The sequence below is a fragment of the Colossoma macropomum genome, unplaced genomic scaffold (genome assembly GCF_904425465.1).
Source record: "Colossoma macropomum unplaced genomic scaffold, Colossoma_macropomum, whole genome shotgun sequence".
Classification (NCBI taxonomy): Eukaryota; Metazoa; Chordata; class Actinopteri; order Characiformes; family Serrasalmidae; genus Colossoma; species Colossoma macropomum.
The window spans coordinates 15,796,305-15,819,503 of NW_023494805.1; the positions used below are offsets into that span (position 1 = coordinate 15,796,305).

At 38.0% G+C, this 23,199-nt stretch overlaps 1 protein-coding gene across 1 annotated transcript in view; it reads left to right on the top strand.

Annotated features, from left to right (window-relative positions):
- The window catches only part of LOC118825452 (inactive ubiquitin carboxyl-terminal hydrolase 53), a 54,883-nt gene that overhangs the window by 9,708 nt on the left and 21,976 nt on the right, over positions 1-23,199 (top strand). The window contains 10 exon segments of the mRNA XM_036596043.1: positions 3,184-3,804; positions 5,664-5,756; positions 5,853-5,987; positions 8,272-8,385; positions 9,734-9,816; positions 10,125-10,224; positions 10,624-10,770; positions 12,855-13,004; positions 16,215-16,383; positions 18,340-18,489. Coding sequence (XP_036451936.1) covers positions 3,661-3,804; positions 5,664-5,756; positions 5,853-5,987; positions 8,272-8,385; positions 9,734-9,816; positions 10,125-10,224; positions 10,624-10,770; positions 12,855-13,004; positions 16,215-16,383; positions 18,340-18,489 — 1,285 coding nt within the window. The 5' untranslated portion in view covers positions 3,184-3,660.

A 23,199-nucleotide genomic window follows, 5' to 3' on the forward strand; every position in this document is an offset into this window, starting at 1 on the left:
AATTGTCTTTTTGACTTGAAATTAGATAAACAAAGCAATGGTCTCTGACTTTTGCACAGTACTTTACATTTCAAATGCTTGTTGCTTGCGTGTCACTTTTAAGCTGTGCAGTCTTGTTTTAGGCTGTTTTGCACATATAACCCTGGTTAATAGCAAAGTAGCAGGTTGTTTTGCCAGTGAATATAGATTGCATTAGGGTCAGCTGAGAAATTGGAGAGCAGGTATTTTGTTTACTAATATAAAAAGTATCAGCAGATGCTTATTTATTCTCAGTCTGTTGTCCTGAGTAACACTGTAGTTTCTCTTGGAGATGCATCTCCAGCCTACAGCACTTTTTAATCCTAAAGGCAAAAGCACTTTAGCAACGCCAGGCCTAAGTGATCACCTTGGAATTCTGTTGCTAAGGGAGGCAGTGGCCAGCCTACAAATGTTCAGGGTGCCTCAGCCTTGAATTGTGGAGGTGGTTTGGTTTGGGTTGTTTTTTTTGGCTTTGTGTAGTGTTTACTCCTTTTTTTTTTGTTGCTTTAAGAATGTTGAAAACCCAGTCTAGGGAAAACGCTGTCTGTGGGTGAAAACAATGAAACTCCAAACTTCTGGTTTGATCACTTGACAAAGTAAGCTAGGAACTTTTTAAATGCCACTGAGGCAGAAATGTTGTTGAACTGGTTTTTATTGAGACATGCTCGGTGAACAGGTGAGCTGCGTTTGGATGACCTCAATAAATCAGGCTTTTGATTTGTAGTCCTGAAACTCAGCTTAGACAGTATTGATTATGCCAGAGGTGTTAGTGTTTTTTTCCATTCAATGTACATTCAGGTAAATGCCAAATCTTCTAGAAAAGATTAGATCTAAAAATCTATGATTGAATATAATTAGCCTTAAAGCTTGGGGTAACTGGGGGCTGGAACTTTTACTTTTCACTTTTACTGTTCCAAACAGTGTTAATCGTAACTCATGCAATAATTTGGATGACTGTTCATCCATGTTTCTTACTTTTGGCAAGTTTTCCACCAAAAAGAAGTGCTCTACCATTGATGCTGAGCAGACTTCCATTCTGTGCTATCAGCCAAGACCTAACCACAAACCGTGAAGTGTGTGTGGCTTGCATGAATGAGAACGATCGTGCTTGTACTCCACAGAGAACTGTTTGTCTTTCATATTTAAAGGATGGCTCAGAAGTGTGAATGTGTCTTTCCAAAATGTGGTGTGAGGTATATGGTTTGGCAAGTTAATACAAAGTCCCAAACATCATGTTGAGCATTTGGGGCAGAAAGGCCTGCACAAAGATGATTAGTCAACTTAAAAAAATTTGACTCGTCGGTCTTTGAATGTTGAATATTTCTACACAGCAGTATTCTGAATTATCTTTCGAGCTTGTTTTGCATTGTAAGGCCTTCTACTCGTTTGTTTGCCTTAATTTGATATACTGGTCAGTAAGAATGTCTGGAGCATGCACCTCTGAAACTCACATTCTTTCTGATTGTTCTTTTTTCTTTGCTCGTACTCTCTAACAGTCCTCATCTGCCTGAGCCAGACAGAAGTAAATCAGCACTCAACTTTATTTAAAGGAGAATTCTACTGGTTTTCAAGATCTCCTCATAATTCAATTGTTGATATGTAAAGAATTTGTTTAGTGTGGTTTGATGTGAAATTGTAGAGCAACATACTGACTTAGTGGTGGTGATGGGAGCAGCGCAAGTGTAGCCATTTGATTTAATTTACTACCCAAAACAAACAGTGAGTTTTTATTTGCAATGTTAAAATTTTTTAAATAGTGGTAAATCAAAAAAATAGTTTTTAGTGAGTACATTTTTAGTTTTTAGTGGGTACTTGTTTGTTTTTAGTGGCTACTTTTTAGTGTAATGGGTACTTTTCTGCCCCCTCTGCTGTTACTGTGTTTAAAAATACCTTTTTATAGGCCAAAAGCTTTTCTTAAAACTGTTGTAAAACATTGTCTCAGGCATCTGGCAGTGTATTCGTAACCATTTCATGTAATAACTTTTTGTGAGGTGGCCTTTAGAGCAAGGGTGTTCAGTCTTATCCTCAGAGGGCCAGTGTGCCTGCAGGTTTTCGTTCCAAACAAAATGGAGCACACCTAATTCTACTCATTAAATCAGTTTGTCTCAGTCTTCAAACAGTTGATCATGTGAGCTCCTGGTTTTTGGAAAGAAATCATACAATTACACTCCAGTCCTGTTTTAGAGACATGATTCTGATCACCACCACTGTGAACAATTCTGACTCAATAAGTTTCTCTAGAATAGCACATTTCACATCAAACCACTCTGAATGACTTCACATCGTAACGATTTAACTGTGAATAAATGTAGAAAAATGTATTCAATTTCTGTTTAAGTTCTAATGATCAGTAGTTGTTCCTGTGTTATTAGGACTGCATGTGGTGGTGATGTGTAGACAAAACTGTAGGTGACCAGGAGGTTCCACCATGTTCTATGCGTCCAGATTTGTGCTATAAGCCAGTGTTCTTTCTTTGCTGAAGTGTGACATGTTAGACCCAAGGTAGCTCATTGATCTAAAACACTACTTTAGTGCAAATGTTAGCTCTACTGCTGTGACCTGAGCTCCCACTGGAGTCATTAGCATTATGTTGGCATGGAGTCCAAAAAAACATTAACTGACCATGCCCTCACAGAGTGGGAAAGCTCAACACCTTATATCACATAAGGGCTCAACACCAGAGGTCACCAACCTAGAAAAAATTGTGAAATTTGTGCTGTGGTGACATATACACAGATATCAATCTGCATAATCATGATAAGCCATCCAAGTGGGGTTCACCATTTAAAAAGCATGCGTCTGAGTTGAGTCTGTGGAGATATTAATGTCTTATGTGTGAAAATAAATGAGGAATGCTTAAAACATCGTTTCCTTTTGCCTTGTCTCATACAGTGACACTGACATTACTCAATTTACCTGTTCTCCTTGTAGTCTTTTAGAAAAAAAAATCCTGCTCTGGAGGTTTCAGTTAGGAAGCAGGTTAGCATAAAAACGTCATAAAAGCTGACTATATATACTTGGCAGATGAGCTCTGATAATTGTGAATGTTGGTTCAACATAAGGTGAGACACAAGTGGTTAGGGTTATAATGTCATTGTATGGTTGTATTAATTGTATATAATTAGCTACAAAAATTAACTGTTGCCTTTCTTTTTTTCCTCTTAGGTTCGATTTGATTTTGTGTTGGATGCACTTCTGCCCCAGTGATTGAGATATGGATGACCCTTTGAAAGTTTATTTGGTTTCTACTGACTTTCGATGTGAGCTCTTAAAATGTGCTCAAAGGCAATGAAAGGCCACATGTGACCAATGACTTCCTGAAACCTCTTTCCTAAGAGCCAACTGACTTCATCTGCTTGAGTAAGGGAATGATCAAAGCAGTCACTTCATGACATAAGCCTCCTGTTGTGGTGTTAACCTCATTTGTTTTTGAGTGCTTGGACATACCTTGGAGGTTCCCAAGAGGCACCTGCCTCATCTCTGAAGCATTTGTGAAATTCTACTCTCATGTTCAACAACACTTCAGCTTCTGCTTGTGGAATTACATAGTCTCCCATTGATGAGGCACTTCTAATTCAAGAAAATAAAACCTGCTTCATCAAGAGACTCTCTCTTAACTGGAAGGCGGACCCTTATTGTCCAATGGCATGGGTAAAGTTCTTCAGGAGACCTGGGGGCAATCTTGGCAAGTCTTACCAGCCGGGGTCTATGCTATCCCTGGCTCCCACCAAGGGACTGCTCAATGAGCCAGGACAGAATAGCTGCTTCCTCAACAGTGCAATACAGGTATGTTCTCCTATATATGTATACACCTAATTTTAAGTGGCCTGTGGAATAAGTTTGTGTTTTTCCAAATCGTCCGCTGAGATCTCAGACATCTCTTGCTTGTTTCCTCCTTGGCTTTGGTGCATTACCCTTGGGAGTGTACATCATGTTTCTGAACAGACAAATATTTACTGCGTCCTGACCACTACCCTCCAACCACCACTGACTCAGACCACACTTAGTCATATTCCCAGTTTGTCTGCTTATTACTGGAAGGCTGTATTTTTGCTGGTATGGGCTGGTTGACATGATGACTGAGCATCGCTCTCTTCTCTCTTTCTTTCTCATTCTTCTATCACTGCATAATGAGGTCATACCCAGGGCATGATTGAGTCCAAGATGTATGAGGCCTTCAGGCTGAGACTCTCAATGAGTAGTAACCTTAATCTGCCCTTTCTAATGCACACACAAACAAATCTTATCCCTCTGGTCTAGTAGCATTGCCTTAGCTCCTTATGTCCTGTCAACCACAGAAGGACAGTGAATCACTGTTCAGTCTTCAGAGGAGTGTGGTGTACAAAATGATATCTTAGGATTTGAAAGGAAGGTGAATATGACTATGGAGTCATTTTCAGAAGTCCTAAAACTCTTGCAATGAGGGTGAAGCTTCAGGATTTTAGATATTGAGGGTATGTTGATGTGGGTCTCTGTCTGACAGCAGACAGCTATCATGCCTGTACAAAAAGCCATATTACAATGTACATTTCAGGGCACCTTTAGACTGCAGTGTCAGGTTTCACACATCAGAAAAAGAGGCTTCAGCTCTTGAGAAACACATGAATAAAATCATGTCTTTGGAATCCCTTTGGAGAAGAAAGCATCAGACTTGTCTAAGTGGCCACAAACGCTCAGACGGTAAAGTTTTTGTGACATTTGTAATTCCATACATTCTTATTAGGTTACTGTTTTGTGGGCAGATTAAAAGTGACTGGGTTTTTTTTTTTTTACAACTTTTACTGAAGGGCCCTATTATTATCCTCTTTTATTTGACAAAGACTGTGGCTAAAAAAGGGCTGAAGGATTAATCATTTTAAAGAACGCAATTTTTAAATTGTAATTTTTATTATAGCCAACATTATCAGCAATTTTGTCTTAACAAGTTTTAAGTGAGGACATTAACCTAACGACACTGACCTGTGGACTGCCCATAGATGAGTTAGACTAATCAGAAGCAATGAACACCCGTATGCTGTGTACATAACAACGCATCCACTATTAATTGGCAGTCTGTTCAGCATTCATGCTTCAAGCTAGAAAAAAGTGTCTATTCTGACACTACTGACCAAGATACAGGCCTAGAACTCAGTTTATAGAAAATGAATGAATGATTGAAGTCACAATTGCAATATTGGTCAGAAAAATCACAAAAAAAAATCAGAAAAAGCCCTAGCCTCAACTGAATCCATTTCAGTTTAAGTGACCATTGCAAAAATAACAGATGAAATGGGAAAGCAAAGTAAAAATACCCCCCAGCCTGTTTTAACTGTTTACTACAGTTATTTTCCACATGGTCACCTGCATAAGAGGACTCTGTTACCAGCACAGATTTATATTGTTGGTAGACTTGCATTGAGTATGGACTTTCAGATGTTTAGTATGCATTGTGCATAGTGTATGGATCTTCAACAAATTTATTAGGAGCCTCACTGTGTTTTGATTTTGAACTTGCACCACAAGATCAGATTTCCAAAATTAGGGTTCTCTTTTTTTCATCCGGTGGTTTGTAGGTTTAGAACAATTACCTGTAATCACTGAGGGGTGTAGCAACGTGTGAGGAAACTAACACTTAATACTGCATCTCCAATAATGCCTTTGTATAGGTGCTATGGCAGCTTGACATCTTCAGACGGAGTCTGCGACAGTTGCCTACCCACTACTGCTTAGGGGACTCCTGCATCTTCTGTGCATTAAAGGTAAACTTTTGTCTGGCACAGGGACTTGATTGGTAAATTTTTACAATAGCAAGCATGATTTGGAGTCAGAGATGATGATATATTTTTCTTTTGTAGGGAATATTCTCTCAGTTTCAGCACAGCAGAGAGCGAGCGCTACCCTCAGACAACTTACGACATGCCTTAGCAGAGACTTTTAAGGATGAGCAGCGCTTCCAGTTGGGCTTCATGGACGATGCTGCAGAATGTTTTGTAAGTGTGTTTTTGTTATTACTAGAAATGCACTAGTGCCACTGTTTCTTCCTCTATACTGATTTCTGTAGCTAAACTCAAGATGTCATTCGATACCAAGTACTAGCCTGATTCTAGTGATATTTTTTCAGTTTAAAATCTGTATACTTGACATTGCTTAGGATCACTCCTCTATGTGTAAGGTGATATGGAGCTGTAACTACACATCCACACTTGTCTATAAAAGAGAAAAAAACAGTGATAAGATAAGAAAACAACTATAAACGAGAAACAGTGTCAAATGTTGAGTCATAGCTGGTCGATGTTCAGGCTGTTTAATAAGTGTCAATGCCAATACCAAGCCAGTATTTCAGATCAGAGAGTTATTACATGAATAAGAAGGTCACTTCACAGAGTGTCAGCAAGAGATTATCAGTGAGGCTCAATAACAAATAACATGAAAGGAAAGACAAAAAAACAGGAAAAACCTGCAATGTAGAACAGATACTTTGATGTAGATGCTGAAAAAATGGTATTGAGTGACAAGAAAGCTGTTTTTTCTTTTTTTGTTTTTTTTTTAAGTTTTGAGTTTTAAAAGAAGAGCCATGGCACCATATTACACACCACCTAAGATAGTCTGGCTTGAGGGGTCACTAGTGATGCAATGCCAGCAGGTGTGGAAATGGAGGGTTGTAAGGGTGAAGGATCTGCAGTCAGGGTTTTGCATAGTTTAAGAACTCTTGTCAAAACTTGCGGGCAAGTGGTCAAGATACAGTTTCATCTGGCTGTATAATGAAAAGAGATTGCATGTAGTAATTGCATTAATTGTATTAATTAATTGTGTTGTATTGAGTAAGGAGGTAATGAACCAGTGTTTCACCTCGTTTCTTGATAAATAGAGGCTGAAGTTGAGCAAAGTTTTGTAGGTGGAAAAATCCATTGATTGTGGCTATGAGGTGAGAGTAAGTATATTATGAAAAGGAGAGGACCAAGAATGGGTCCCTGGTTCACTCTTTGAGTAACAGGGGCAGAGTAGAATTGGTTTTTCTGTTGTAACAAAGTGCTATGAAATAGCGAGATTTGATGAAAACCAAGGTTCAGCTGTGTCTGCAATTCAAACTGAGAAGAGACAGAACATTACATTATTATTCTATTACCAAATGGTCAAGAGTTTTTGGTAGTCTTCTGTAAAAAGGCAAAATAATGACATGTGAGATGTGACATCTTCATGAATCCCGTCTACTTCCCCAGCACAACCGGAATGAGGGAGAGCATAATCTGTATACACTACATTACCTCATTGTCCCAACCTCCCCAGGTCTTCAAGTTCAGTCTCTTTCCCAAAGGGCTGAAGTAAGCACTGTCCTCCTGTATGCCTGTATAGGATTTTTCTCAGGCAGCATAATTGCAGTAAACCTACTTAGCACAGGGACCTGTAATCATTTTCTGTTTAGCACAGCAAGACTATGAGGAGTAAGTCATTAGCTCTGTAAAGATCCATTTATAGTGCTGCTGTGAGACAGGTCAATGAAGTCTCTCTCTATCAGGGTTTAGATGGGAAGCAGCCTAGCCAATAAACAAGTAAGTCATTGTTAAAGGCTGATGTTCTTATGGCTGCAGGTAGAAAATGCATTACTGTGAGTGTTCTACAACTAACTGATGGCAAATCATCACTAAAGGAAAAGTTCTGTTAATATCACTGTTGCAAAGACAAACCGTTGTGTTCTCATGGCTGTGATTCCAGGAAAGGGTGTGTTTGAGTAGATAATAGACTTGGGGAAGCTTACTGGAGCTTACTGTACATCCAATTAAAGCTCAGGTGGCAATGTACCAACCAAAACAAATGTCATAGCCTGTGTGGTAGGTCTTGTGACATTTCTTTCTATGTAGTCCCATGGTGTCACAGCACTTCACAGTTTGGTGCATGTTTCCACAACATCTGTATCACTCCATAGTTGGGTGTGAGAAACATCAGTATATGCTAGCGTTGTCCAGTCTTACCCACAAAAGGCCAGTGTGTCTGCAGGTTTTCTTTCCAAACAAGCAGGACCACACCTGATTTCACTTCTTTAATCAACTGGTTTCAGTCCAACAATTGATCATGTGATCTCCTGCTTTGCTGGAATCAAAGCCTGCAGCCACACCAGCCCTTTGCAGATAAGATTGGAAACCCCGGGACTATACTGTAGACACTGATAGATAATTGCTTACCCTAATGAGGTTGTGTTCAGGCAAGTAAGTTCACTTTTAACTCAGTAATTATTAATATTGACTGTTATGTATGATGTTTTGTTATTTTCCTAAGGAGAACATTCTGCAGAGGATTCACCTCCATATTGTTCCTGATGCTGAAGCGGATTCCTGTACATCTCAGTCCTGTATTACACACCAGAAGTTTGCCATGACACTTTATGAACAGGTTTTTTTTCCTTTTTGCTTACTTGCACACTCAAGTAGGGGAGAGCGGGGCGCAAATTAACTAGGTTAAATGTAATGTGAGTAATTTATGTAGTTAAACAGGTTCAAGTAAAACATGCTTCTGGTCTCTTTGTCCTGTTCTCATAGCAACATTATCTGCAAATTCATGCAGCAATAGAACTGATATTTCTTACGATTTCTTAAGTCTGTTTTTTGTATAATAAATTGGATTGCTGAGATTGTATGTATATTGCTCTCAGAATTCGCTCCCATATTAATTTCATCACTCTCTTGATGCCTGTAATATTGCATTATTTTGAAGCATGTAAATAATTCAAAGTAAAAGGTGGCCAGGCTAAAGTGCATCCTCCACATGGCATGGTTAGTTTAAACAGACTTTTACAACTAAGCCTCCCAATAAAAATAAAAGAAGTCCATATCCTCCCATATGCATATATGTATTTAGTTTGGGAAACATGTCTGGTTCAAACAACATATAATTCTATTGAAATAATTGTGTTTGCAACAATTAACCAGACTTTTTAGACACTGTATAACAGGCCCCTCAGTGTGTTGTAATTAACCCTGCCTATTGTAAGCTGTAATACTTACACTTCTGCCATGTTTGGCTGAACAAATGTAGGTGCTGGAAACCAAGGTTACATTTTGATTTGTAGCAGAGATGTGAAGGTTGCTTGTATAAGAAGTATTGGGTTATTTTAGATTGTACCCTGCTCTCCCCTACCCACATTTCACACAAGATGTCTAGTAGGGAATAGGTCACTGTGCCCTTTTGGTGAGTTCCAGTCAGTCAAGTGTGTGGCTTAGGTAGAGAATACAAATATTTAAATGAACTCATTCTGTAGGGACTGATTGTTTCTAGTTTATTTCTAGCATCATCTGTTTGTTTCTCTCTGTATGTTGTTGAGTGTGGGTGCATTGCTAGTAAAAAGCTGCTGTGTATTGCAGGTTCTAGAGTCTGCGTAGTTGTATGCAAAAGTTTTGATGCCCCGGTCGAATTACGTTGTTGTTGATTTTATAAGTAAAAGTAATTAAGCAAGTAATGAAAAATTGTGCACTGAAATTTACAGAAAATGCCATGTTCCCTGTAAAGGATGTGTTACCTTATTTTCACTTAGAAAATCAACAAAACATGTAAATTGACCGGGGGTGTTCAGACATTTACATACAACTGTACATTTATAGTCAAAGTGAAAAAGAAACAAACCTTTTTAACCATTCCTAAGCCTGTAAGCCCCCTCCTATAATGGCAGAGGTAATTAGTGTTTAGCAGTTGCCAGGTGGCACCTAGCTGAGTTTGCATGTGTTTTTTTTTTTTTTATATGCAGTGTGTATGTCGAAGCTGTGGGGCCTCGTCTGACCCTCTGCCCTTCACCGAGTTAGTGCATTATGTTTCCACCACAGCCCTCTGGTAAGCTGAATTTCCCCTCTACATAACACATGCCATACTACATGTGTCCTGTTTTGAGAGTTATTTGCTATTTTTGCTCAGAAGTCTTCCACGTAGCTTTGTTGCATAACAATTCAAGACATATAATTTATTCGTTGGTTTCTTTTTTTGGAAAATGAATTATAGATTTCATTTCATTTGTACTCTTGAAGGCACATGTAGTGGCTTTTGAGAAAGCTGTCTTGCTTCATGGCTTGATTGCTGGTCAACCTTTCCCTCTGTCGTTTCTTTACACTCACTCGTGCTTTCTTCTTTCCTCTGCTCCTCAGCCAGCAGTTCTTTGAGAGGAGAGATGAAAGGCTGCGCTCTGACATGTTTGGGGAGCTGCTGCAGGCAGCCAGCACCATTGGAGACCTGCGCAACTGCCCAGTAGGTGCCCTCCAATGTGCAGTACATTCTTGAGCACAGAAATGAAAATGTACATGAAGGTTTTTCATGGCTCCATGTTTCCTAACATGGAAAAAAAAGCTTTGCTGAATTAATTAAAAAGAGTTTGATACTTTATCTGTGTAGGCTAGTTATTTCACCTTGCTGCTAATACGTAAAATTGATTTATGCTGTCAGGAAACTAAATTTGTCAGACAACATGTACAACTGCTTTTTCTATGGTCATATTAGAAGTCTTAAATTTATTCTTTATGTTGTGATTGTAGATCTGTCCTGTGTATTATTGATTCTAAATTATTATATTAATCCTTATTGGCAAAGTTAATAAACTTCTACAAAAATATAAGTTTACTCTTAACAAATGTGTGTCCACTCCAATAGAGTAACTGTGGTCAGAGGATCAAGATTCGACGTGTGCTGATGAACTCTCCTGAGATCGTCACGATTGGTTTTGTGTGGGACTCTGAGCAGTCTGACCTGACAGAGGATGTCATCAGGTCACTGGGGCCACACCTCAGCCTTTCAGGGGTAAGCAGTGGTCAAACTGCAAATAAATTTAAAGAGAAGTATTGAGTTCAAATGACCAAAGAAAAGCCTGAATTTCTACAAAACCACTTCTTTAGGACATGCATGGGTGCTTTACTCTTATTGTAACTTGTTGGTTTGGTGTAAAGAGCTCCTGATATTCGCAAAACAACTTAACCTGTAAATCTCAGATATACATAGAATTCATATTCATAGTGGACATCAAGTGATGTCACATAATTACTTGAATCCAGTGGTATATAAAGAAGGAAATGGGGATGAAGTTTTTAATTTTTTTGGGGACTATGGCTTGCATCCTATTGCAACCCCCCTTGCCCTGGGGGTAAAGCTGACACACCAATTACATTAGAAGTATTCAGTGAAAATCACTAAACTGTGCTGGATTAAATACCTCTGACATACATCTTCAAAACTTCTACTTTTTCTTGATTTTAGTTACTTCATCAAGGGAGTACAAATTAGATAGCTTGAAAGCCAACCAAAAGATTGAGAGACCATCATGCTAAAATTCTGCCAAAAACAGAAGATTAGAAAGTTCTTGTTTACTCCAAACACTGCCAGGCTGTGCTAGCAGATTAGTCCAATAGCCTGATTACACTTGTTACAGTACAGGCAGTAAGAGACTGTCTAAAAGAGACTGTTGTCAGCATCAACACTCATTTTCATAAACAACAACAATAACAGCTGTTTTTGATGAGTTAACAAGTCATCTTTCTTTAGTTCCTTTACAAGAATGTATGCTGTTGTTGTTAATACTAGATAACTAATTATTTCAATCTTGTACTTTATGTAAAACCGATTAGATCCAGGAACATGCCTTTACACTTAAACGTCTGTAACCAGATCTTCTTTAATATCACAGAGATAGTTGTTTGTTTGTTTGTGTTTGTTTTTGTGGAGCTACAGCTGAAACTGGACAGAGAGCCATTTTTATTTTGGTGCTACAGAGCATATGTGAGAATTGAACTCAGACTTTATCCCCTTTTATAAGGCTCAGATTGTGTAACTGTATCAGCGGTATAGTTGGCCGACACTAATGACCAGACTTCTGGTCATCTGGTGTACTCATTTTTCCCTGTAGTAGAGTATAGCTCTGGAGCTTGGTATTGTATGTAGGTTTTAAGAGCTTATGCACTTATATTCTTGTATCTTCTGCAGTCCAAAGCCAAAGTGCTGTACTCAAAACACTTTTCCCCCTAACGGCAAGAAAGCATGCATTCTTCCTAACGCCCCCTTCTCTGGATCTGAACACACTCCAGTAGTGGATTAGTGTTGCCGGAAGCCCACGAGTCACTACAAAGGCCTTGATTCATGCCTCAGCTCTTCATGTGATGGTGGAGGGTGTACAGGAAAATAGTTCCCCTCCTGCGCTGTGCACCATTGTTTCAGATGCTTTAGAAGACAACCAGCAATTCAAAAAGTGGAGGTTGAGGAGAAAGTGACCCTGGCTCTGTGCAAGCACCTTTTTTTCTATAGAAGATGATTGCAATGACAATTGTACTTTTCCTGACAAAAACTAGTGCATGAGGGAGAAAAATAAGCTCACAGTATTCTACAGTGGCAAGCCATGACTGTTGGATCTAAGCATTCACTTTGATCCATAAATTCAAAACGTGGTCAAGAAAATTATACAAAAACATAATTATAACAATGCTAATTCTGCTGATACCCCTATGGGATTTCTAATAGTATGTTAGTGCTAATCTTTTTTTTTTTGGGTTGTTCTAGACAAAACATGCAAATTTGAAATTGGCTGTTTTCAAGAAGCCTTTTTTTTCCCAACCAAACCCTAACAGTGCTTAACAATTAAAGAAGAGTAATAATACAAAACTTTTAAATACAACAACTTGATGATTCTGTTAAATAAAAATGAACTAAAAATTGCAGACATAGAGGAGATATTTGATCTCCCATAAGTCATTAAGGCTTTTGTATTCTTTGTACAATACATATGCCAGCGATCTTTAAGTGACAGGGAAACTATTGTCTATATCAGCTATTAAAACAGCTGTCAGATCAAGAATTATATGGTCACATATGACTCTCTTCTTTTTCTCTCTGTCTAGCTCTTCTACCGTGTCACAGATGAACATGCCAAAAAGATTGATCTGCAGTTGGTTGGAATGATTTGCTATTCCAGTAGACACTATTGTTCCTTCGCCTTCCACACAAAGTCTTCCAAATGGGTCTTTTTTGACGATGCCACAGTCAAAGAGGTTGGTGGTTCACACACACGCACACAGAGAGAGAGAGAGAGAGAATAATATTTTCCATTTATTATGAACAAAAATTAAACAACCACATCTTCTTCTACTTTTAATTTTAAAACATCACATTAAGTACATATTGTACAGATACACATTGATCTACCCACACATTTATACATATACATACAGAATCTTGCAAAAGTCAGATACTGTACATTTGTTTGAGATGTGGAGTAAGGTTATATGGACTAATGAGTCTAAACGTATGCTGGTGAAGCCATGACTCTTAAATCATGTCTACAGCAGTAAGTCCATCATGGTGGATCAGTGCATGTTTAGGCATGTACAGCAATATCAGGACGTGATGATTTGTTTTTGATTGAAGGCATCATGAATACTAACTTCAAACAAATGTTAATACATCACACAGTACCCCCTGTAAACAGTTTGCCTTGGAAGTAATTCCTTCTACAGCAAGATAACAACCCAATGCACACTGCTGAGAAGATCCTATTTATAAAACAAAAAAGCTGCTGGTTTCTCAGAGCAATGGACAGGCCATCCCAGATCCCAGACCTCAATATTGTTGGATGCCTTTTGGGTTTTGAACTTAGATCAGTAGAAGCAGAACATGCAACCAAGTTTATCCAAATTCTAAGACCTTCCTGAGGTGTGGAAGGATATCCCTGTAGATTTTTCTGAAAAGCTGAAGGCAAGTCTCCTGCAAAGAATGAAAGCTGTAATAAAGGCAAAGGATGGACACACTCCGTACTTGAAAATGAGATTATAATAGTTGTGTATTATTTTCTGTTAAATATGTATTTTCTTTTTTTTCCCTGATGCTGAAAAATGAATAGCTTGAACTTTAATAAATGCAGAGTGGGCTCTGACTTTTGCACAGTACTGTACGTACTGTACATCCTACAATTTTTCTGAAACAAAGAACCCAGCTAGCTCTCGTTGCCAAACAGTTTCCTTGTTGCTCTGCACACCTGGCTATTTATTCCTATTCATTATAACTGCGCACTAGTGAAAGCTCAAGTAAATTTACAGTAAATTTGTACAAATTGCACACAGCCAATTCTCTGTTGGTTATGTTAATTCTCGTCATTGTCAGAGTTTTAGTCCGTATAAATGAACATACAGAAATCAGTGTGTACATTGTAATGTGTTGTAATGCATTTGTGTGTATGTGGTGATGCTCATGCGCTTGTGGCTGAAGTGCAGTGCAGTGTTTGGCGCCAAGCTCTGTAGCCCTTCATCAATCCATCAGCAGTGCAGTGCTTGTGCTGTGTGTGCACTTCAGCTCTCACAGGGCTGGAGGTGCCCGTCGCCCCCACCAAGATGGATTACCTCTCTCTCTCTCTCTCTCTCTCTCTCTCTCTCTCTCTCTGTCTCTCTCTCCCTCTGTTCCTCTCTCTCACACACACACACACCCAGACACACACGTGCACAGTGCTTGCTTACAAACAGCCTATGTGTTTTTTCTTAAAGCTATAGTGAATGAAGAGGAGCATTCAGGCTCTAATTTAAATAAATAGTGAGTTGTAATGTGTTTAAGTGGTTTTAAATCTCTGTGAGTTTTTTTTTTCGCCTCTGCCCCCAGCCTTCCTTTCTATTTTGTATTTATATTTTCCACTGATGAATCTTGACTATTAGAACTAAGTCTTCAGTTCAGGTCAAAAATATCAAAACTCGAACAAATGAGAAAAAGGGAAAAAACACTTCTACCATAATGCTAAATTCTGCTAGTGCCATGGAATTCTAATAGTATCTTAGCCCTAAGCTAACGGTGATTCACATTAACATTTGTTCTGCGTTAGACATGGACATTTGAAGCTTGTGAAAGACATTCCATGTTTATTTAAAGCTTGTAGCAGACATATTAACATATTTTACCTACTTACTGACTTTACCTGACTGAAACGCTACTGCTTACTGCTTGTAATCGCAGTCTGTGATGTATATAGGACTTCCAGAAGTGATATTTTTTCTCAAAAAATTCTAACAAATCCTAACAAATAGGAAAGCTCACTGGTTTGTATTTACTTACATATCATGAGAAAGAAAATCTGTGATTGTACATTTTTCTGTTGGGTATTTCAAGAATTTAACCCAAAACTTACTAATGATATAAGTGTAGTACTACATTGCCTACAGAGTTTACATGATGATCTGTTACAGTGTTATTTTACAGAAATTGTTAGGCCTTCTCTGAAGGCCTAGACAGCCCTCAGATATTTCCTCATTAATATTTTCAACATGTACAGACACTATAGAGGCATAACTGCTGCATCTTTTGCATCTGATGAATACACAGTCCTGCTTTTTATCTTTAAAAGAATTCAAATCCATTGTATGTGTGTGCATACATATGGTGTGCTTTTGTACACCTAGATCACTCCTTCTCATTCCTGCTTATCTCACTTCCTCTCACACTGCTTCTCTCTCACTCTCTGTCTCACACGGAGAAATGCACACACGTGTGCACACACGTTTTATTCCTATTGTGTTAATTAAGGAGCAAGGTTCCATCTGTTTGCCTGGAGTGGCCTGTTGTGGTGTGTCCCTGATACACACATGCACACACACTCATTAACTCACTTAAATACTTCCTTGAACCATCCCAAGCCATCCATGCTTTTATCTCTATAATAATAAACTTTGCTGTAAGTCAAAGAGAAAATAACAGTGTAGCACTGCTTCTCATGGCTTGAAGATTCACTCAAATACTGACTGATTCTTTGGTTACACACATTGCTTATTGTTCTTCGTGTAACTCTTGTCTCAGCTGCTTTCAGGTCCTCATCCAACTCTTTTCAAGCATTTGCTGTCTTCTTTCTTACCTTCCTTATCATTAGCTGAGCGCACAATGAAGAAATCTTGCATAGCGCACTTCTTATATGTATTATTTTTTTATTAAGTGTGTGATTACCTTTTCCCTATCAATTTTTTTTTTATTTTGGTTTTTAAGCTTATCTTTGTTTAGGTTTATAAATACATACTTTTTAAAATTCATAAGTACAACATCAAAATACATTCTCTTGAACTAAAGTGCATGTATGCACAGGAAGTTCATTAGCTGACAAAACTAAATGTGTCCTAATACCTGTTTACTCTCACTGTAATTCTCGTTCATTTGTATGTAGGGAGGCAGAGTGTTTGGTGACTTCTGGAAGAATATGGTCATTAAATGCTTGCGTTTGTGTGTTCGTATAGGTGGGCACCAGGTGGAAGGATGTGGTTACTAAATGTATCCGAGGTCACTTCCAGCCCCTCCTGCTGTTCTACTCCAACCCTGAGGGCAGTGCAGTGTCCGTCAATGATGCCTCTCAGTCTACAAACACTACTAACAATCACAAGAGCCATGTCAATGGTGACGTCCCAGGTGCAGTACCACATGCTTTTTCTCCAGGGCTTCTATATTAACTACACTACCTCTTAATATTTACATTTTGCTTGCCTTGACTTCTGGTAGTAATGCATAGTGGTGTAATATAAGACCAGACAATGGTGATTGCATAGATTTTGGAATGTTATTATTGATTATAGTCTTATGACCCCGGTTTCAACCTCTGTAATATTTGTGTATTTATTCAATACATTTTAAAAAAAAATCTGATTCTTACCAAAATAATTAAATCAGATAAAATTGTGGCTGAATCTGAGCTTTCATGTGTTGAATCACCCTGTAAAGACGTGACTCCTAGACGTGGTCATGGAGTACTTCCTGTCCTGCACATTTTAGTGCTTTCCTGCTCTAATACATGTAATCCCAATGACCAGCTGCTTAACAAGCCCTTATTGAGTAGAGATGTGCATGAGTAACCTGTTAGCCTTTTGAGATGTCAGTATACTAATGCTGAAATTAGGTGGACATTCATTCTGTTTCGTTTGGAGAAACAGTTCAATGAAATGCCACGTTTACGTTTTATCAGGATTGTAAAATGTTATGCTTTTGTTTATATCTGAGTGAGTGAGTATGTATATTACAGTGTGCCACTCCAAAACATGAGTGCCTGAGCATGTTGCCAAGGATCCGTTAAGGACCTGATTGAGAAGGCAGGTGTAGCACAGCTTCATTGCTAACTAGGCTAACTACTCCAGCTGATGTTAGCTAGGTCTAGAAACAATGGAAATATATTTCTCTGACAAACTAGCATGTTGGCACATTGTCCACTGAGAAGAAAATGTCTCGTATAAGATGACGAGTCAGCACCCAGTGCTGTACCTGTCCAAGATGTCAAAGATTTACACCACTATTAATAGATTAAGATTCAGAGTCTTATAATGATTGTAATGTTATTATTAAATAAAATAAAAAAAAAAAACTTTAGTTTGCCTTCACCATCTGGAAATTGAAAGATGCAGTCATAAAAGTCATCTGAAGAAAGAGAGGCGGTTAATATTTTAAGCCTAATGTCCTAGCTTGACCTCAGCTACCCAATAGCTCGGTGACATTCTTTGACAAAATTCTGCCCTGTGAACTCAGTTGGTCTGAGATAGAAATAGCTTCTTTTCATTAGCGCTGTTTCAAACGTGCCATTTGGTGCTGACGTTCATGCTCTTTAGCTCTCTTTGATGAACTGCAGGAGGTGTAGAGTTTAGAAGGACAAATGAACTAATGTAGCTCCCTGTGTAGTTGGCTGATCAGAGATAGGGCCGCATGTCTGGTGTTTAAGAGGACAGCGACGATACTGTGAATCTGAGCTAATGTTTGTATTGATCAGCAAATTGACTACAGTATTCTAATTTTAGAACCAGGACAGTCAGTTCATTTGCCACTTTGATGGCTCTCATCTGGTGCCACATGTAATCTCTTCAGTGTTTAAACTCTCATAGATTTCAGTGTACCACAGGAAGTAAAGGAATAATTAAAAAATAAGCAACACTTTTGAGAGCCAAACAACTTGTACATATCCTGTAAATAGACTTCCCAATATGATGTCTAGTTTTTGTTCTGTTCCTGTGAAAACAGTTGGAAAGCTTTTTGACGAAACTGGCAACACAGTGCAAAAAAAATTGCCTGGACCAGGGTCAGCCCTAAAAGCTGATGGACTGTGCTTTGAGAGTAGTGCTTTCAGTCATTTGGAAGTAATGTGTGCTAGTATTCTTAGTGCTCTCGCTGGGAGTTTAGCTGTTTGTTGACCTCACAAGCCCTGACTGCTGACTTGTTTGGTGGTAGACTGTCACATGACAGTGCTTTTAGCTAGTGTTGCATCATTTGTGAATATTTTTGCACAACAGTGTAGTCAGTTCAACATGGTTGCTTAATTTATTTATTTATCTTATTCTCTCTCCATGCCTCTTTCACTCATTCACACACACATACACACACATGCAGGCACTCCACAGCCAAGCAGTAAGAAGCTGGAATTGACCCGAGAGAACCTCGCTGCACTATTGTCAGGTCATGGCACTTTAAAGCAGAAGAGCCAGCCCCTGTCTGCATTCAGTCGTGGCAGCAACCAGACCAGCGGAGGCAGAGGGCCAGGTATGAGACCAAACACTCGAAACAAAACCCCTGAAACACAGAACTAAGACAAAATATTTTTTATACAATTCTAAATTCCCAAAAAGTTGGGGGGAAAGAAAACAGAAAACATTGTAAAGTAAATTCTGTCTGACCTGTTTGAAAACGGTACAAATCACAATAATTGATGTCTTATGAATTTTATTGTGGATTTGTAAAGACATGCTCATTACAAAATTGATGTCTGTAGCATCTAAGAAGGTTGGGACAAGAGCATGTTAGGAATGTCACAGTTCCTAATCACAATTATTTGAAAACATCACAATTATTTATGTTGACTGCAATCATTCTCCACAGTTACAGTTAGATTTTACAGTCATATGATGCTGCAACTAGCAGAATTAGAATTGGACGCATGAATTTACTCTTAAGATCAAACGTAGCTTTGTTGACTCTACACGTTTCTGTGAAGCTGTAGACATTTGTTTGAGTAAATATGTGTTGGAGTGTAGAAGGCTAATTTGGCCATTTAAGACTTTTGCAAATGATGGAAAAAAAAGACAAATCCTTAACTGCGATTATTTACCTAACAATTAGCCATAAGCTAAGCTAAAATCTTGTGATCATAGGCGATCCTATGACGATCCTAGGGCATGTTTACCAGTGTGTTGCATTACTCTAGATAATCATTTGAAGACTGAAGGTTGATAGTTTCGAAAGCGTAATTTTTTGGCATTCTTCTGATATACAAGTTTTTCATTATCCAAGACGTCACACACCTGACCTTAAGAGAATGTGGCTTTTGCACTTTTCTGTGGTAACAATCTTGGCGGTCCTTTTTTCTTCATCCCAGAGAACACAATGTCCATTATTTCAATACATAATCTGTGAGGCTGACTCGCAGACCACAATACACATTTCCACTGTGTGTCATTCCATTTCAGAGGAGCTCATAACACGAGAAGTCACTAGTGGTGCTGGATGTTGTTGACATAAAGCTTCCACTGTGCATAGTACAGTCCAAACCTGCATTTATGGATACAGCAACATATTTAGGTTTGACAATGTTTTGTCAAAGAATTCCTGAGCCCATGTGGTGATACACTTTAGAGAAGCATGTTTTCAATGCAGTGCCATCTGAGGGATTGAAGGTTACAGGCATTCATGGTTTGGTTTCTGCCTTGTCGTTCATGCACAGAGATTTGTCCAGATTCCCTTAATATTTTGATGATGGCATGCACTGTAAAGGGTGAAACACCTCAAGTCCTTGTAATTATTGAGGAAAGTTGTTCTTAAACTGTTGGATTATTTGCTGATGCATTTTTTTTGTACACCTCAACCCATTCTTGTTTTTAAAGGACTAGGCCTTTTCTGGATTCTTCTTTTATACCCAACCATGGTTGCATCACTTGTTTAAGATGTTTTTTGAAAAGTTTTAAATTGTCCATATCCCAACCTTTTGGAATGTCTTACAAGCATCAATTTATTTACAAAACACAGTGAAGCTGATAAGATAAAACATTAAATATCTTGTTTTTGTACTGTTTTAATTTAAACACTAGTCAAAGTGGATTTACTAATGCTGGTTCCTGTTTTTATTGGCATTTCATATGCTGTTTCAGCATTTTTAGAACCTTTTTCAAAAGTGCTACTTGAGGCATCATAGTTAATTAATTGAATAAATAACTTCATAACCCAAATTGTGGGCTGTTTTTCCCCCAACTCTATTTTTTGACCTTTTGAGGTCAGTACAAAAGGCAATGCCAAGAATACAATACTGAATAAACAGCCTGGATACTGAAACAAAATGTGATTAAAAGAAAATAGTCAAAGTACCAAACCTAGTTATAAATGCAAAAAGTAAAATGGTGAAATAACAATAAAGCAATTAAGCAACAAACAAATAAATAAGGTTATGTCTGTTAACAAGTTTAATATTTCCGTCCAGTACCTGTACAGAGAGTAGCAGGTCCAAAATATGTATATATGGCTCGCTAGAGCTTGGTGACATCTGTCAAATGTAGTGTCTATATTCTTGTGGATAGTGGGCATTTTTTAATTGACCTTATTTAATCTCAGGTAGAAGGGGGACTGGGGAGAAGAAATGCCCCTTATATTGTATAATCTGCAAAGTTTCACCCATTATAGCTGTGGGTCCCTTTTAAAGTGTAGTGCAGTCCTTCAAATGTTTAGTGGTGTCCCCTCTAGTGGATATTCATTGTTTTATTTTGTAATGTAGTGGTTTCTTCAAAGTGTTTAGAAGAGAAAAACAAAGAGACCTGCAGGGGAGAAGCATAGGCTCTTATTTTATTACTTTGCATTCCATTCTTATTACCACCCATAATAGCTTAATGCCTTCTCTGTTATTGTTCGTGTTGTTCCTAGAGCAAAAGCTTTCAGCTAAACTTTGTAATGTATTTTCTGTCCGCAAGCAGTGGAGGGTATTCATTCTGGCTCAGAAGTATAAAACCAGTAAAGCTTGGCTGCGTCTGAATTTCAAAAACAGGGACTCAGAAGTTTAAACAAGCATAATATGGGATGCAGAAATGTATTCAAGTATATTAAACATATCTTCACATACCATGCGTCACTCTGGTTAGAAGTCTGTTGTGTCTGCTGTGCCTGCTGTTTTGACTTAAATTTTGTAGGAAATCTAGAAATTAGCCGAACAACAGACTGCATTGTGTGGTGGGTTTTTTTTTTGTTTTTCTTTCCTTTTTTCCCTCCCCTAACTTTGTATGCTTTGAGTAATTGTCACTTTTCTGAACCTACTGAGGCTGTTCCATCTTAAGCATCTGATTATGAAGAAGAACGTTTTAGATAAAGATTATTTATTTTTTGTTTTTTTCTTCATTCTTACAGCATAATGAGGAGGATAATACATTTATATCAGGAATATATTTGAGGGTTGGTTCTGGATTTTATAGAAACCAAATTCCAAAAATAGTTGTGGCAGTGTGTGAAATAATAAAACTAATATTAAAAATAAAAACAGAAAGGAGTGAGTGATTAATTCTGTTTTACCTGCATTAAATTGAAAATGGTACAGAAACACAATATTTTATGTTTTATGTTTTACTTTATGAATTTCCTTGAGGCTCCATCACCTGTTTAAGTTGTGTTTTTTAAACATTTAATAACATTCTTAGTCTTAAATTGTCCCTCTCCCAACTTTTTTTGAACAAGCTTCAGGCATCAATTTCAGAATGAGTGTATGTTAACAAAAGGACTATAATGTTGATAAGGTAATTCTATATCGTCATTAATCTGTTTTCATTTGAAAACAGGTAAAGTGGATCATTTTTAATCGCTTTTTTTTTTAAATCACTTTGAAATCACTTTTTTGTGTTTTTAAAGTCCCAACTTTTGGTGTATGCAATAATATTCTTTAGTAAAGCAAGTCTTTTTTTTTTCTCCTTTTTTCTCGCTGTGCTATTCAGGAGCTTCCAGTTTGAAAGGGGCCATATCCTACATTTTTTCTTGCATTTTATTTTTTGCCTCTCTGAATTCCGCTTAACATTTTTGTGGTTTTCTAACAAATACAGTCATAATTACTTTTTACATGACCATTTTCGGAACTTTTTCTTTTCCTTTAGAATTAAGACTGTTTTTCAACTTCCTGACTACTGTATGTAAATGCCCTCTGTATTGTTTGACTGACCTGTGTTCAACAGCAGTCTGGGCTGAAAAACTTAATTTTGACAGGGATGGGCAGGGATAGACTGCTGCATAGCCGAATGCTCAGATGTATGTAAATGTGCAGATTTTCATGATGAAAACAGTTCATTCAAGACGGCCTGGTTTTGCAGCTTAGTTTCTGTATATGGACTGTATGTTAAAAATAAGGGGATTCATTCCGAAACACATTCTAGACCATTTTCAAGATTTGATGTTGGGAGTGGACTTACACACACTGAAATTTATAATGCTATGGTATTCTTTTTAAAAACACATTATAACTAAATTTGTTACTGGATTTATATGATTTTTGGATTGATTATATTATTAAAAACACCAACAACGATTTGTATCATTCTCTGCTGCTCCTTTTTTTTCTCTCCGCTAAAGTGCCAAGTTGGTGTTGAGGGGTGTTACTGAAAGAAGCTTCAGTCTAACTCACTCCTGCAACACTTGACTGCTTTTCTCCTCACACAGCAAAATGCAGCAATGCGCACACACTCATCACACACATCGATTGCACTTAAGTCTCTCCTGGCTCTCCAAGAAGCCTCGAGGGTGTATTTAAAGAGTGCAGTAGCCACACTTTTTCCTGCCATCCAAGTGATGTTCGGCTTAAGACATACGATAATGTACTGTAAAATATACACTGAGGGCATAAAGGCACTGGGTAGGGATTTTATGGGGCAGCTGTAAAACAGAGCTGACATTTTAAAATTGGATACATTAACATTTTATGAATACTTATGTAGACAAGCTGCTGGTGCCTTCAGATTGAGATGTCGTTGCTCGCAAGTATACAATATGCTGTTGACTGTGCCTCTTTTGTTTAAGCAAAGTTTTGTGACACTGATGTGCTTCAAGCTTTCAAGTTCTGCGTCCCAAAGTTTGTGAGACTCTTCTTAGAAGCAGACAATACAGACAGAATTAATAAATAAAAAATACACTATAGACTTTAGAATGGTACAGGTTTTGACACTCGTTGTAGATGCTGTTGAATGCTTTTTGTGGTTTGTTAGATCAGTGGCTTCTCAAAGAAGTAGTAAATAAATC